Source organism: Myripristis murdjan, chromosome 2, assembly GCF_902150065.1.
Source record: "Myripristis murdjan chromosome 2, fMyrMur1.1, whole genome shotgun sequence".
In the NCBI taxonomy this organism is placed as follows: domain Eukaryota; kingdom Metazoa; phylum Chordata; class Actinopteri; order Holocentriformes; family Holocentridae; genus Myripristis; species Myripristis murdjan.
The window spans coordinates 11686275-11699407 of record NC_043981.1 but is presented as its reverse complement, the minus strand read 5'-3'; the positions used below and the strand labels follow the sequence as shown (position 1 = coordinate 11699407).

General features: G+C 44.1%; 1 protein-coding gene across 2 annotated transcripts in view; it reads left to right on the top strand.

The window, feature by feature from the left end:
* pard3ba (par-3 family cell polarity regulator beta a) overlaps nucleotides 1-13133 on the top strand; it is a 177102-nt gene that overhangs the window by 123208 nt on the left and 40761 nt on the right. For both annotated transcript variants that reach the window (XM_030073126.1, XM_030073117.1), the window contains 3 exons: nucleotides 1804-1914; nucleotides 2633-2917; nucleotides 12704-12815. In XM_030073126.1, coding sequence (XP_029928986.1) covers nucleotides 1804-1914; nucleotides 2633-2917; nucleotides 12704-12815 — 508 coding nt within the window. The remainder of the gene's footprint in view (nucleotides 1-1803; nucleotides 1915-2632; nucleotides 2918-12703; nucleotides 12816-13133) is intronic.

Below are 13133 nucleotides of genomic sequence, written 5' to 3'. Positions count from 1 at the left end.
ATTTAACAGCTTTTTTTCCCTAGACCAAATGTTAAAATATTCATGCTTCATGCTGTGTGACATCATCACCCCTCTCTCACACACACATCTCGCTTGTCAGTGCCTGCTGTGACACTACAAGCTGCAAAACTATAGAGTAACTATCATTTAAGAGTCTTTTTCCAGGCGCATCCACTAATGAACAGTTAGTGTGTGTTTATCAGGCGGTGTGTGTGTGCACGTGCATGCCTGGTGTGTTCTTGGAAATCTGATGCAAGGTGAAGGAGTGTGTGTGCGTCGTTGTTGCCGGTACGTTGTGAGGCAAATCAAACTTTCCCCGTTTCCAGCACTCAAACGGGCGCTGTTGCTGAATGAAGTCTGTTGTTTCATCAGAAAACTTTTCCAACCAGGCCCAATTACGCTTTATAAAAAGTCACTGTAACTTCACTTTGGGCAAATGAAGGAAATGATGTTTGGCAGCCTGCCCGCCTTCAAAATTGTCTATCAGCTGTCAGGATGTTTTTTTGGATACTGTAAAGATCCACGGGAAAAAAGAAACTCAACAGTAATTGCAGTGTGGCACCGTCACCGCTCGTTTTGCAGCTCTTTGAAGTTTGCGTGGGGTCCGGTCCTTCGCCTGTGGTTGTCTTCACAGATCGCAACCCCCTCGCTTTCCCCGCTGCAGACACGCCATTCCAACCAGAGGCTCCTGTTGGCGGTCACTATCGGTTCAGGATTTTAATTTGGAGATTTGGCTTGTGCCGCCGGTGTTTTGTTTATGAAAGGATCTTTGTGTGAGCTGTGCTAGGTGTTACCGTCTGATTGGCTGAGGTCAGGAAGTTGGCTGGAGGCGATCTTGCAGCTGATTGGCTCTTCCGACACACTTTTCCCTTAAAATCGGTGGTTTTGCTTCAGTTGGGTGGCAGCTTCCAGAAATGTGTCGGCCTGTGCCTTTATGTCCCACATTGATTTGAGTATGCTTGTATTGAACATTATTGTAGGAATTGTAAATAACATATGCAAAATTATTGGCGTTATAGGAGTGAGCGGCTGTTTTGGTTAATGCACTGGTTCTTCTGTTTTCCTCATTAGGGAGTAAGGATTAGTCTTTGTCTTTTGTTGATTTCTTTTCCACTAAGTATAGATACACGAGTTATTTTGGTAGTACAGTTGTCCCTCGCTATAACGCGGTTCACCTTTCGCAGCCTCGCAGTTTCGCGGATTTTTTTTAGTGCAATTTTGCATGCTTTTTTTTTTTTTTTTTTTTACAGTGTGTACATTGTGTTCTGCGTCCTGATTGGCTAAGGGACTGTAGACCATTGTCAATCAATCTCCTCCGTGCCAGGAGGATTTGATCTTTGGTTTATTTCTATAATACTGGACTTATTTTTCTACGAAGGTTTGAACTTTGAGAGTTTAAACATGAGAGAAAAGTGAGAAAATGTTAATGCCTGTCTGGGAAAAGTGTATAAAGTGTGTAGTGAGGGGTTTTACAGCCTTAAAACACCTATAATAATTGTAAAAAATAAAGCTGACTACTTCACGGATTTTGCCTATTGCGGGTTATTTTTAGAACGTAACTCCCGCGATAAACGAGGGACCACTGTAGTTCTTTTTTGTTTATTATTTCTGCCTTTGCTCATCCTGAAGCCTGTACTTCAGCACACTTATGTTACATTCCTCTTCCTCTGCCAGTGCAGCTTTTTTTTCCCCCGAAGAGAGTTGAACTGGCCCACTCAATCATGTTGGACATCTTCATCTGACCATATCTTGTCACATCTGTCTCTTTTTCTTTTTGTGTGTGCTTGTGTGTGTGCTGCCCAGGTTTGGTAAGAAGAAAGAAGACAAGAGCAAAGAGGCTGTCAAAGCAGCCAAAAACAAACTGGAGGCCCTGAGCGAGGAGGAGCTGGACAAGATCCCTGACAACAGAGCCGGGTACGGATCAGATCTGGGTTCACAAAGGCTGTTCAAAAACCTGCTTAGCGTGCCATATGGTCGCAATTTAGGAAAATCAGAAAACAGCAGAAAATTTAGACAGGAGCAGGAAGGCGTTGGAAGTAATTCTTAGTTCTGAAATGATTAGTTGATCAATTTATCAGTCGATTGACAGAAAATTAATTTTGATAATCAAGATTTATTAAATAAACATTGAAAATTTGCTGGTTACAGCTTTGGGAATGAAGATTTACAAGCATTTTTCTGTTTTATATCATCATAAAAGCAAGACTAAGTCATTTTAAGAACTTATGTGGGCTTCTCAGTATTTTTGACATTTAATAGAGGGAATGATTAATTGATTAATTGAAAAAATGATTAATCAACATTGAAAATAATGAGTTTCAGCCCTAGTCATTTTTGCACTTTGCTTTGACTGACTGTTTACCTGACCCAATATGAATACTGGGGTAAACCCCACCCACCTGGCACTTTAAGGCGGTATAACCAAGTGCTCAGCTGACTCGCAAGCACAGCTGTCTCTCATTCCAAGACAAACAAGTCATGAGTTAGAGATTAGAGAAAGGCCCCTTCCAAGACGAAGCATTTACACTTGTGTGTGTGTGTGTGTGTGTGTGTGTGTGTGTGTGTGTGTGTGTGTGTGTGTGTGTGTGTGTTCCCCACCAATCACCTCCCCCCTCCCCGTCCTGGCCGACAGGTCAGATCCTCGCTATGCGGAGGTCCACTCCGGCCGCCCGACCCCTGACCCGGCCTCCCTCCCTGACGTGGAGGACGACGACAGCGACCCCAACTACGCCCGCATCAACACCTTCCGCCCGTCGCCCTCCCCCCAGCTGCACCTCAGCCGCACTCCGTCCCCGGGAGCGCCGGTGGCCGCCGCCAACCCTCCCCAGCCCTCGGCCGAGGACCTGGAAGGGCTCTACGCCAAGGTCAACAAGCACCGAGCTCCACCCGCCGCCCAGAACCAAACACAGGCAGACAGGTGAGAGAGTGTGTGTGTGTGTTCTCCTGTTTCTGCATATGAGGACCAAAGTGAGCCAAATTTTGCTGGTTCTCACTTACATTTGTATGTGTTTTTTTATTTATTACACCTTCATGAACATGAGCACTAGGGTCCATCAAGCAAATGTGCCAGATTTATCCATAAAGGCTTGTTTCCATCTGCAGGCTGATGGTTTGTAAAAACATTAAAAAAAACATACAAAAACACATAAACATAGACAGATAATAAAACTGCAGGAATTAACAGGCATCAAGCAAGCATAAGCACATGGAAGCACGTTAATGCAGAATAAAGACCCTGGGTCATTTCATAGCTAAAGCGTGGCTTAGTGTTAGTTTTAAAGTTAAATGTGTGTCTTAGGTGGTGACACAGGGAATAAAAAGAGTCATTAATGGCCCCTGCAAGCATTGTAATACAAACGTGTTTGGTTTTTACATGTGTGAATGAATTTGTGCATCTGTGCAGGCGGGTGTGACTGTGTGTGTGGGTGGATGGATGGATGCACAAGTGTGTGTGTGTGTGTGCGCATGTGTTTGTGTGGTCACAGACCATGACAAGAAATGGGAGAACATTAGCACACATTAACATTCATGGTTCCCGAGCCCAAAATTCAAAAAATATCCATGCATAAAACATGAACACATGCTACAATATACTACAGTAGCATCCTTTTATAGACAAACACACACCCAGTAATCCTATGCATGATTCATTTAATTCGAGTGAAAGCGTATTTGTTGCAAACGCCGTCGCTCCTTATATGTTTTTTCATCGCTGAACTTGGAGAGTTTAACTTCCAGCCGCTTTCTGAGAGGGAGAGGGAAAATCTAGAGGGGATTCTAATGCAAATGTATTGTTTCGCTGTGAAATAATAATAAAACTTCCCATAAACTAGAACTAAACTCTCCGAGAGAAATGACTATTGACTTGCACATCAAAACCTAAGCCCTAGACACCCCGGGCTCATCCAGAAAGAGGCAGGAATGGAGAGACGGAGACGGTTTGGACAAGGATGGGAAGACAGATGGGAATAGAAAGACGTGACAGACTGAGAGGAAAAGGGAGAGAGAAATTGAGGAGATGGGACACGGAAGGAAAGAGGACAGCGCCAAAATGGAAGAGAGAGAGAGAAAGAGAGAGAGAGAGAGAGCGGGGGAGCTTGTGTTAGACAGCCAGACTACATTTCGAGAGAGGAGAAGTGACAGAGGAAAGGATGCAGACAAAAGAGGAGGAGGGATAATTAGCCACAGCCTAGCAGCCTGACAGATCTGTTAGACCACTTTAGCGCTCATCCACTGGTGGCGGATACTTCATTACCAGCCTGTTTTCTCTCCCTCCCTCTCTCTCATCTTCTCTCTCACTCTTTCCATCCCTCTCTCACTCTCTCCCTGTGTCACTCATCCACCCCCCCCCTTCCTATTTTGCTATAAGTATATTGAACAGTCTTTAGCATCAGTGCAGTGTGATGGATGAGAGGCCTCGTTTAGCTTGTTGATCCTCTGTGTAAGGGCCTCTCCAGAGACTGAGCCGCGCCGTGATAAAGACCTAATAAAGTTGTTAGAGGGCGGTCAAAGAGTACATGTTGGTTTTTGCTCATGATTAATCATGTCGGCGAGAAACTTTGAAGTGCTCTCACATGACCCGAATAATGGAACAAAATGTACGGCCAACATGCAAAGACGGGCCTGTTGTGTCATCGCACTGCCTCAAGAAAGAGCATCACTTTTTTATTTATTTTTTTTTTTATTCCCCATGCCGGTTGAGTTCACCACGAGCTTTTTGGCTTTGCGCCACCTTCACACACACGTCCCATGATCCTTTCTACAACGATGAAGTCGTGTTTTGTTCCTGTTTCTCACCACCAATCTTAAACTCACTTCAGTCTGAGCATCTGTAAATATACACTCCTGATCAAAATCTTAAGACCAGTTGAGAAATTGCAAGAATTTACATTTTGCACTGTTGGATCTTAAGAAGGTTCTGAGTAGAGCTTCAAAATGCAAAAAGAAGAAATGGGAGTGAGATGAAAAAAAAAAAATTGAGTAAGCATTTGCCATCAGGAGGTCATGACGGTGTGGATACCTGACAGAAAATGACACTGAATCCACATTTTTGCCAAGATTTGGGCTTTTAAAGGCCGTGGTCTTAAACTTTTGATCAGCTGATGAACAGCCTATTTCAGTTTAATGGTTGTTTGCAATAAATTGCTTACTCAATTTTTTTTTTGTCTCACTCCCATTTCTTCTTTTTGCATTTTGAAGCTCTACTTAGAACCTTTTTAAGATCCAACAGTGCAAAATGTAAATTCTTGCAATTTCTCAACTGGTCTTAAGATTTTGATCAGGAGTGTATTTAGCTTCTCTAGCTTGCAGCCTATGAGGCTTGTGGGTGGTGTAGTATTTAGTGCCATTTGACAAACACAAGCAACAGAAAAATGTCATTTCTACAAAAATCCCCATGGTTCCATGAAGTAGAAATTGTCATTATTGTTAAAAGTAGAATAAAGCAATAGAGCATCTCTCAACTCTATAGGAGATAGTGACTATTTGGATAAATTGTTGGATTAAATCAAAAGTGTGCACTTTAATCAAGCTGTTCCTCATGTAAAATGACTCCTATCGGTGCCCTGGTGGCTCATGGATAAGATTGTGTGCCACTTGTTGGGACCCAGAGCCCGAGCCGAGGTCCTGATCACAGGGTCCTGGGTTTGGGTTCAGCCTCGGGCCATTCGCTGCATATCATCCCCTCTGTCTCCCCTGCCTTTCCTGTCTCTCTCTCTGCTGTGACTGCCAAATGAAGCAGAAAAGCCAAAAAAATTATCTTTAAAAAAAAAAAAAAAAAAAAAAAAAAGAAGTAATGACTCTCCTATAAAGCTGAATGAGCCGAGGTTTGTGGTGTTTGGTCACTTGTTAGTTGTAGTCTTGAGTACAGCTGGCAATGTTAGATGGCCTTGAACAGGATTGCGAGGTTACACACACACACACACACACACACACACACACACACACAAAATACCCACTTGCTCGCTCCTTGCTGTTTCCATTCACTTTTACCCACCCGCGGCTTGGACGAGGCCACTCATTCAGAAACTTTGTTGGTACATCTGTTAAAACACACACATCTCGCCGTGAGATTGGAACCCTCATGCCTTTCATTCAGACATGAAGATACACACACACACACACATACTCGGACAGATCCACAGACACATTCAGCCACCCACATATAATATTTCCACCGGGAGGCTCAGTGTAACCTAGCAACAATGCTGTGTGTGGTCCAGTGATGGTTTTATACCAGGGCACAAAAATGAAGTTGACTTACTGGAAGTGTGCGTGTGTGCTTGCACATTTGTCTGCAAGTTTGAGTGCATTTGTGATCAGGGGTTTCCAACCAGTGCAGCATAAAGAACCACACAAAGATCCACACAACACATGCATCCCCACACTACAACAGTGACTTATAGGCCAACTCACACAGCCCAACAGTGTTCATAGGTCCTTTCTTACCTCGATTTACTCAGCAGGACACGTGGAAGTCTTTGTGTCCCACAGTCCGTCTCAGGTTTGGCTTGTGGCCACTTGAATCAGCTCTTTCACATGTGTGTCTGTAAAAATATGGATGTATTGATGTCACTTGTACAGTGCATAAAAAGCTGATTCACAGACGTAAGTTGATCCATTAGCTGGAGTGCAGTCTGTTTGACATTGGGGTATCTGTCTGTGGGCACAATTTTCCAAAACCCTTCATTTGTCTCTTAGTCTGTCATTCTCAGAAAGTTCAGTCATCTCCAACTGAGACACTTCATCTCCGTCTAAAGGGGCTCTCAAACAGTCTGATTCAGCAGTGAAAGGGTTGATAATCTGTATATAACTGTGATTCAATTGAGTTGTTAATATGCAATGTTCTCTGTTAAATGGTGTGCCATCACAGCTGCAGGGTCCGACACAGCACACTTCAAATTGTCATTTTTTTATAAGTGAGGATCACAACAACATGTCTGAGGCGCACAAGGTCCAGCATAACCAAAGGCCTGATTGGTCAAGTTTATGAAGGGCAGGTTTATTGGCCAGTCATTGACAGCCAATCAGAGTCATGGCTAAAAACACGCCCTTAAAACAAGGCACTAGCATCATTCACCCATCATACTCATTGCCACTTACTGCTACTCAAAAAAAATGTCTGTGAAAGAAGCATACAAGGCTACGAAAAGAAAGAGGGGCTTTCTTTTTTCTTTCTTTTTTTTTTTTTTTTTTTGTGTAAGCAGCAATACTCCTGGGTGCAAAACAGGGACTGTGGTATGTTTTGCACAGTTCATTAGCCTGGAGGGTCCAGACGTGGAGCGGCTCAGCTCCACGTCTGCAGTGGACAGGTGGCCTGCGGAGGCAGACAGAAGGACGATTCCTGCATCCTGCACTTCACACAACGTACAGCTGCAGTCACAATACACACTCATTGCGAGAATTGAACACTCAGTTTTTTAAACGCACAACATTTTGGGATATTTCACCTGAATAATTAGCTCTCCTACTGTCCTACAATCAACTGCTGTGTTATGTGATTGGGTAACCTTGGTAGTTGACTGACAGCTGCGATAACCAATAGGAAACTGGTTAACACAGATGTTTGTTGATACAGAGTGCTCTTTCATGACTGCAACATTTTTCTCATGTTCTCAACACAGTTGTTCTTAAATTTTTGCACTGCGCAGTTTTATTGTTTGAGTGGAAACCTGCTCATGATGAATTCACAGCCACTTGTGAGTTTGTGGACGCCTGCAAAATGCTTTATGCTAACATGACCTTATTCAGGCTTATGTGGGAGCATGTGTGTATGCCTCTGCCTCATTGCATGGACTCTGTGTGTGTGTGTGTGTGTGTGTGTGTATGTGCATACTTTTGCCAACTGAGGCATGGCAGTGCCCCCCCCCCCCTCCCCTCCTCCTCCTCCTCCTGTCAAGGCCCTCAACAGTGGACTCCCAGTGCCGTCTCCCTAATTTACTGTCGGACATTTTCATTAGGCCCTCAATGGCAGGTGTGTGCCGTGATGGGCGTCACATTTGATTAGAGCTATGCTAGCGGCTGACCTGTGGAGAAAAAAGGTTAGCTATGCTTGTCAAATTTTATTAGCCAGAAGGCACTCTTTGTAGCTGGAGCAAGAAACAGGAGGGTGAGATGAAAGAAGACAGAGAGAAAGAAAGAAAGTAAGAAAGAAAGAAAGAAAGAGAGGTGCAGAGATGGAAAGGCTCTGGAGAACCATGTTGTAAAATCCACCATGTTGCTTAGCAGAAGAGGCTGAAGGTGAGCATGGAGGCTCATCCGTAATGGGTTTGCTTCTATTGTTGATGTCCGCCATGTTTAGAGCCGAGCCTCTGGGCGTACGTGCCGCCGTTTTCGTGACACTGTGACAAAGTCAATTTCTTAAATGGCAGTGACTCCAGACAGGTTTGACCAATTGCTGAAAGGTTTTTGGAAGAATGGACAAGCGCAAGTGGGAGGAGATTTATTGAAATCCTTTACGAGCCCTGACTGGTGCCAGTTTCCTTCCCCTAACCTCCATTTTGGCTCAAGACAGGAGGCTCAGTGGTGCTCCCTTATAGATCAAAATGAAGGGAAAGGGAGCGACCTGAAAGAAGGGGCAGGCACATATTATAGATATTACTCTTTCCATTAAAGCTGTTATAATTTTTGCTATAGGCCAACTATACATATACCTTGAGGATTATTGATGCTGTTAGGGATGTCACAATATAGCAGTATTGATGATAACCATGATAGTTAGAAAATTAAATGCCGATCATAATACACATATGATAATATTGTGTGAATAATCCAGTGCTTTTTAAATCATTTCTGATTCTTTCCGCCCTCGCCTCGCCTCTCTGAGAAACAACTGACCGGACCAACATTTCAAACAAGTCATGACAGATTGAGTCGGACATGATGGAAAGTGGGTTCCCTCACATGTGGGCGCGGTGAAAAACCCTCTTTGTTGCTCCATGGCTTCCAGGTTGGAGCTCCACCGCGTTTTTCTGTCCACCCCAATTCTCAGCGTTACAGGAAACCAAACGCTGACCGCTCACTTTGATGTGCGCTTACCTCCAGCTCGCAGGCAACGAAGAAAAACAGCCTTTTTCTTCTCTTTTTTTTTTTTTTCCTCCCCAGTGTGTTGTGTTTGATTCGGCCGGTCACAGCGAGGAGAAGTCGCCAAAACCGCCACCGCCGATGCACACTTCCTAATTAGCCTGCCCTTGCGCCGGCTAACACCACAGGACATTGCCTTCTCACACACTCTCTCCCTTTCACTTTACAGCAACTTTTTGTTCTCTCTCTCTCAATCCCTCGTTCCCTGTCTTTCACCGCGCGACAGTGTCTCTCCAACTTTCCGTCGCCCTTTATGCCACCGTACAATTCGGCTCTCTCCTCATGTCGCTTCTTTCTTTCCCTGCTGCTACTTTTTTGTCTTCTGCCTTTTCTCCCTGCTCGTTTTCTATTAATCTCCGTTTCTTCCTTTCTCTCACTCTGGCACATTCGGCCTCCGATGAAAAGAAATTAATCTCGAGCTCTGACTGGTCGTCCCCGGCAGTTCAGAGGCCAGGGCTTAGTTGCATAAAATTACAGCCTTGAACAAATGCGGCTTTTAGTCCGAGTTGATACAGACATCGAAATGTAGTTGTTGCATGAGAAAGGCTATTCTAAGGTCAAGCTGCAATGCCAGAAATATGAATAAATTAGGATACTTAAAAGGGATAAAAAAAAAATCATGGTTGCCATCAATATTAGCAATTTCTGTGGATGAGTATAATGTAAATAACAAAAGAGGTTGATTGATTTTGTGGTTGATTGTCATTTCCATGCTCATGAAAGCACACTAAACACAATCACTAATCATGAGACGTGTCTTTTACAATTGTCTCATCCAAAAATAATGGTTAGAAATCATAGTAGACGCATTTTAGGAAACACACGCTATAATCGGATAGTTTTATTCAAGTAAAATTATGAGTGCATGACTTTGACGGGAGAGTTTTTCCACTCTGGTGGTACACGGTTTGGGTGCTTTTTGCAGCACTGGAGGAGGGTGGCTGACTCTCCCCGCTCAGACTGAGCCGGTGTTCGTTTTGATGCCACAGACGCTCTTGCATCAGACTGGCCTGGTGAGAGAGGTTTAGACCACTGGAGCTTAGATCAGTCAGGTTTGTGCCCCAGGCCTGCAGACAGGCGAGCAGCAGCAGATATTACCTGCTGATGACAACAGGGGAGCCTGCCTGTCTGTCTCTCTGTAAACACACACACATACTAATGCCCTCCCTCATGGATCCATTTCCCTCTTACACATTTTTCCTCTCTGCCCCCCTTTAACTGCATTCATATGCACACACTACCGGATACACACACATACACACACACCTCATTTTATCCAGAATCAGCCTCTGCCTTCAGCCATTAATATGATAATATTTGGCGTTGTCAGTGATGGAGGCCGCAGCATAATGAGATAATTACAGTGTTGTGTCATTTGGAGAGCGACATGCACGCTCAATCAAAATGGCAGCCTTAATTACGGGCCCAGGGATTGGCTAATGGCTTCTGTGGAGGAGGAGTGGTGTTTTTTTAAAAAAAAAAAAAAAAAAAAAAAAAAAAAGTAACTCCTCGGCTCTGTGCATTGGATCCATTCTCTGAGGGCGTGTGTGTGTAATGGGGGGGTCGGGAGAGCAAGCAAAAAGAGTAATAATAAGTGAGTAATAAGAGAAGAAATAAATAATGAAAGAGATTAAATGGGAATATCTTCACAGCCAGCTTGTCTACTTGCAGGACACACCACTCAGGGAAAAAGAGAGATTAGTATTGATTAGTCAGGGGCGGAAACTAGCCATTAACTCAATCAGAAAGGAACTACAATTATCAAAGAAAGTTGGCCTCAAGCAGCCTCAGATATTCATCTTTATTATGGCAGCATCTGCAGCCGCATTTCATATCAACTTGGAAACTTTTTTTTTTTTTGGAAAGTTCTGTTCTTGTGGCAGGAATTCAGGATCGAGCCTCGTGCCCCGGAGTGGCCAGATGGACTCTGTGGACATTCATTTGTGTGTGTGTACGTGCATGTGTGTGTGTGCATGTGTGCGGCAAGTAGAATGATCGCAACCTTTTGCATATCAACACATTGGCACAGACTCGTGTGTGGCTCGGATTTCTGTCCCCACTGGTTTAGCAAGAACTGGGCTGCATTAAATCAGTGTATGTGGACACACACACACACACACACACACACACACACCCACACACACACACACACAGAAAGAATGTCTTGGCCAGGTTTTCTAATTAAAGGCAGGGTCACGAGAGGGACTTAAACATGTAAGCCGTGTACTTCACTAATGAAACTCTCCTTCTCTCTCCTTCTCTCTCCCTCTCTCTCTCTCTCTTTCTATCCCTCTCTCTCTCTGCATTTTGGTCAATACCTGCCTGGAGGTGAGACCATTAGTATGTAAGCCGCACTGCCTGTTTATGCATTGGACAAAGGTCTTCCTTTTGTGAGTGTGTGTTTAAAAGTGTTTGACTCTTGTTCCAAAGCCGCAGAAGAAGGGCAGGAAGTTTTGACTTTTTGTTTTCTTTTTATTGTTTCAGTTTATTTCCCCGCCGTGTCTCCTGAGGACGGCACAGCAAGACAAACACCGTATCAGTGTCAATAGCAGATACGTGTTTCCAGTGCGGCTGGTAAACACAGATAAATGACAGCGCTGTGACTGACTTTGGTAGCGCGTGCTGAAAGATTGCGCTCGCTCAGGCACACACTCCTGACGTCGTCTCGGAATTTGTGTGTGTGTGTGTGTGTGTGTGTGTGTTTGCTTGTGTGTGCCCAGCGCCCGACTGTCAGGTGTGTATTGCTTATCTAGCATTAAGGTCCAGTGAGCATGATGATGTTTCTCTTTAAATTTTGTCCCCATTCTGTCCTGAGTTCTTATCTTTTTTTTTTTTTTACTGGCATTCACTTGAACACCATTTCTTCTTCTTTTTTTTTTCCTTCTTGTTTGCTTTTTTCTCTTTTTTTCACCTTTTGGCACGGAGGTGAAGTTCATAGCGATTAGCTCTCTCCTGGTTTTTCATTCTGCCTGTCTGCTAGGATGGCGCCGCATTGCTACAGGTGATTTTGATGTGAAATTGCACGTCCGTCAAATGTTTCTGTATTGATTTGGTCTCATTTTTTATTTTTCCGCCTCGGCTTGTTTTGTCAGTTTCAGATAGCTCAGGACAGCCACCGATAAAATTGTCTGCTCACAGACAGTGATGTGTGGATAATATCTGTCTGCCTGTCAGCCTCCCTGCCTTCCTGCCAGGATTCCCACCGGTCATGGAAATTATTGGAATATCATGGAATTTTGCACTCCAATCAGGGAAAGCCAGGGAATGAATATGATAATGTAATAAGATGAAAATCAAGCGACGTCAGGGCGTGTCAGAGAATTTTCCGATGGGTCACTTTGCAGGAATACATCAGGATTTTTCATTTTGCATCGCACGTTCATCGCATTATATGGTTTTCAGTTGTTTTTCTGTGGGAAACAGTGGAAAACAGGCCTTGATAACTTTCCTGAAGTGAAACACAGCGTGAACAAACACGGGAGGAATGACATTTTTAGGTCACGGAAGCGCTCTCTGGCTTAGTTACGGAAAGTCGGTGAAAACTCTCGCAGCTCAACGTCATCGTTTTACATAACATCACACACCTCTCTCTCTCTCTCTCTCCCTCTCTCTCTCTTTCCAGTGATCAGCGTCTGCAGGTGCTGCGTAGGGAGTACCAGCAGGCCAGAGCCGCTCCGGCCTACGAGGAGCTCGACGCAGCACGACGCCGCTTCCTGGAGTACGACCCGCACCGGGTGAGTGTGTACAGTGTGTGTGTGTGTGTGCGTGTGTATTCGAATCTTTAGGAGAAAAATCACTATGCTCACCCTTGTGTTGTTCAGTGCATCTAAACCAGTAAAAAAAAAAATCCCAGAACAAGAAAAAAAATATAGATTTATACTATTATTAAAGTTGTTTTTTCAATGCTGCATGTGTTAGAATCCAAAATGAGTCAGTCTGACGGGGGCAAACGTTGCTTCCCCCTACGCTCTAATCAAAGATCGTCTTATATTTTAGAAAACGAGGAAATCAAATGGCAGAGACATAGACCATGAAACTCATCGTTTTCCTAC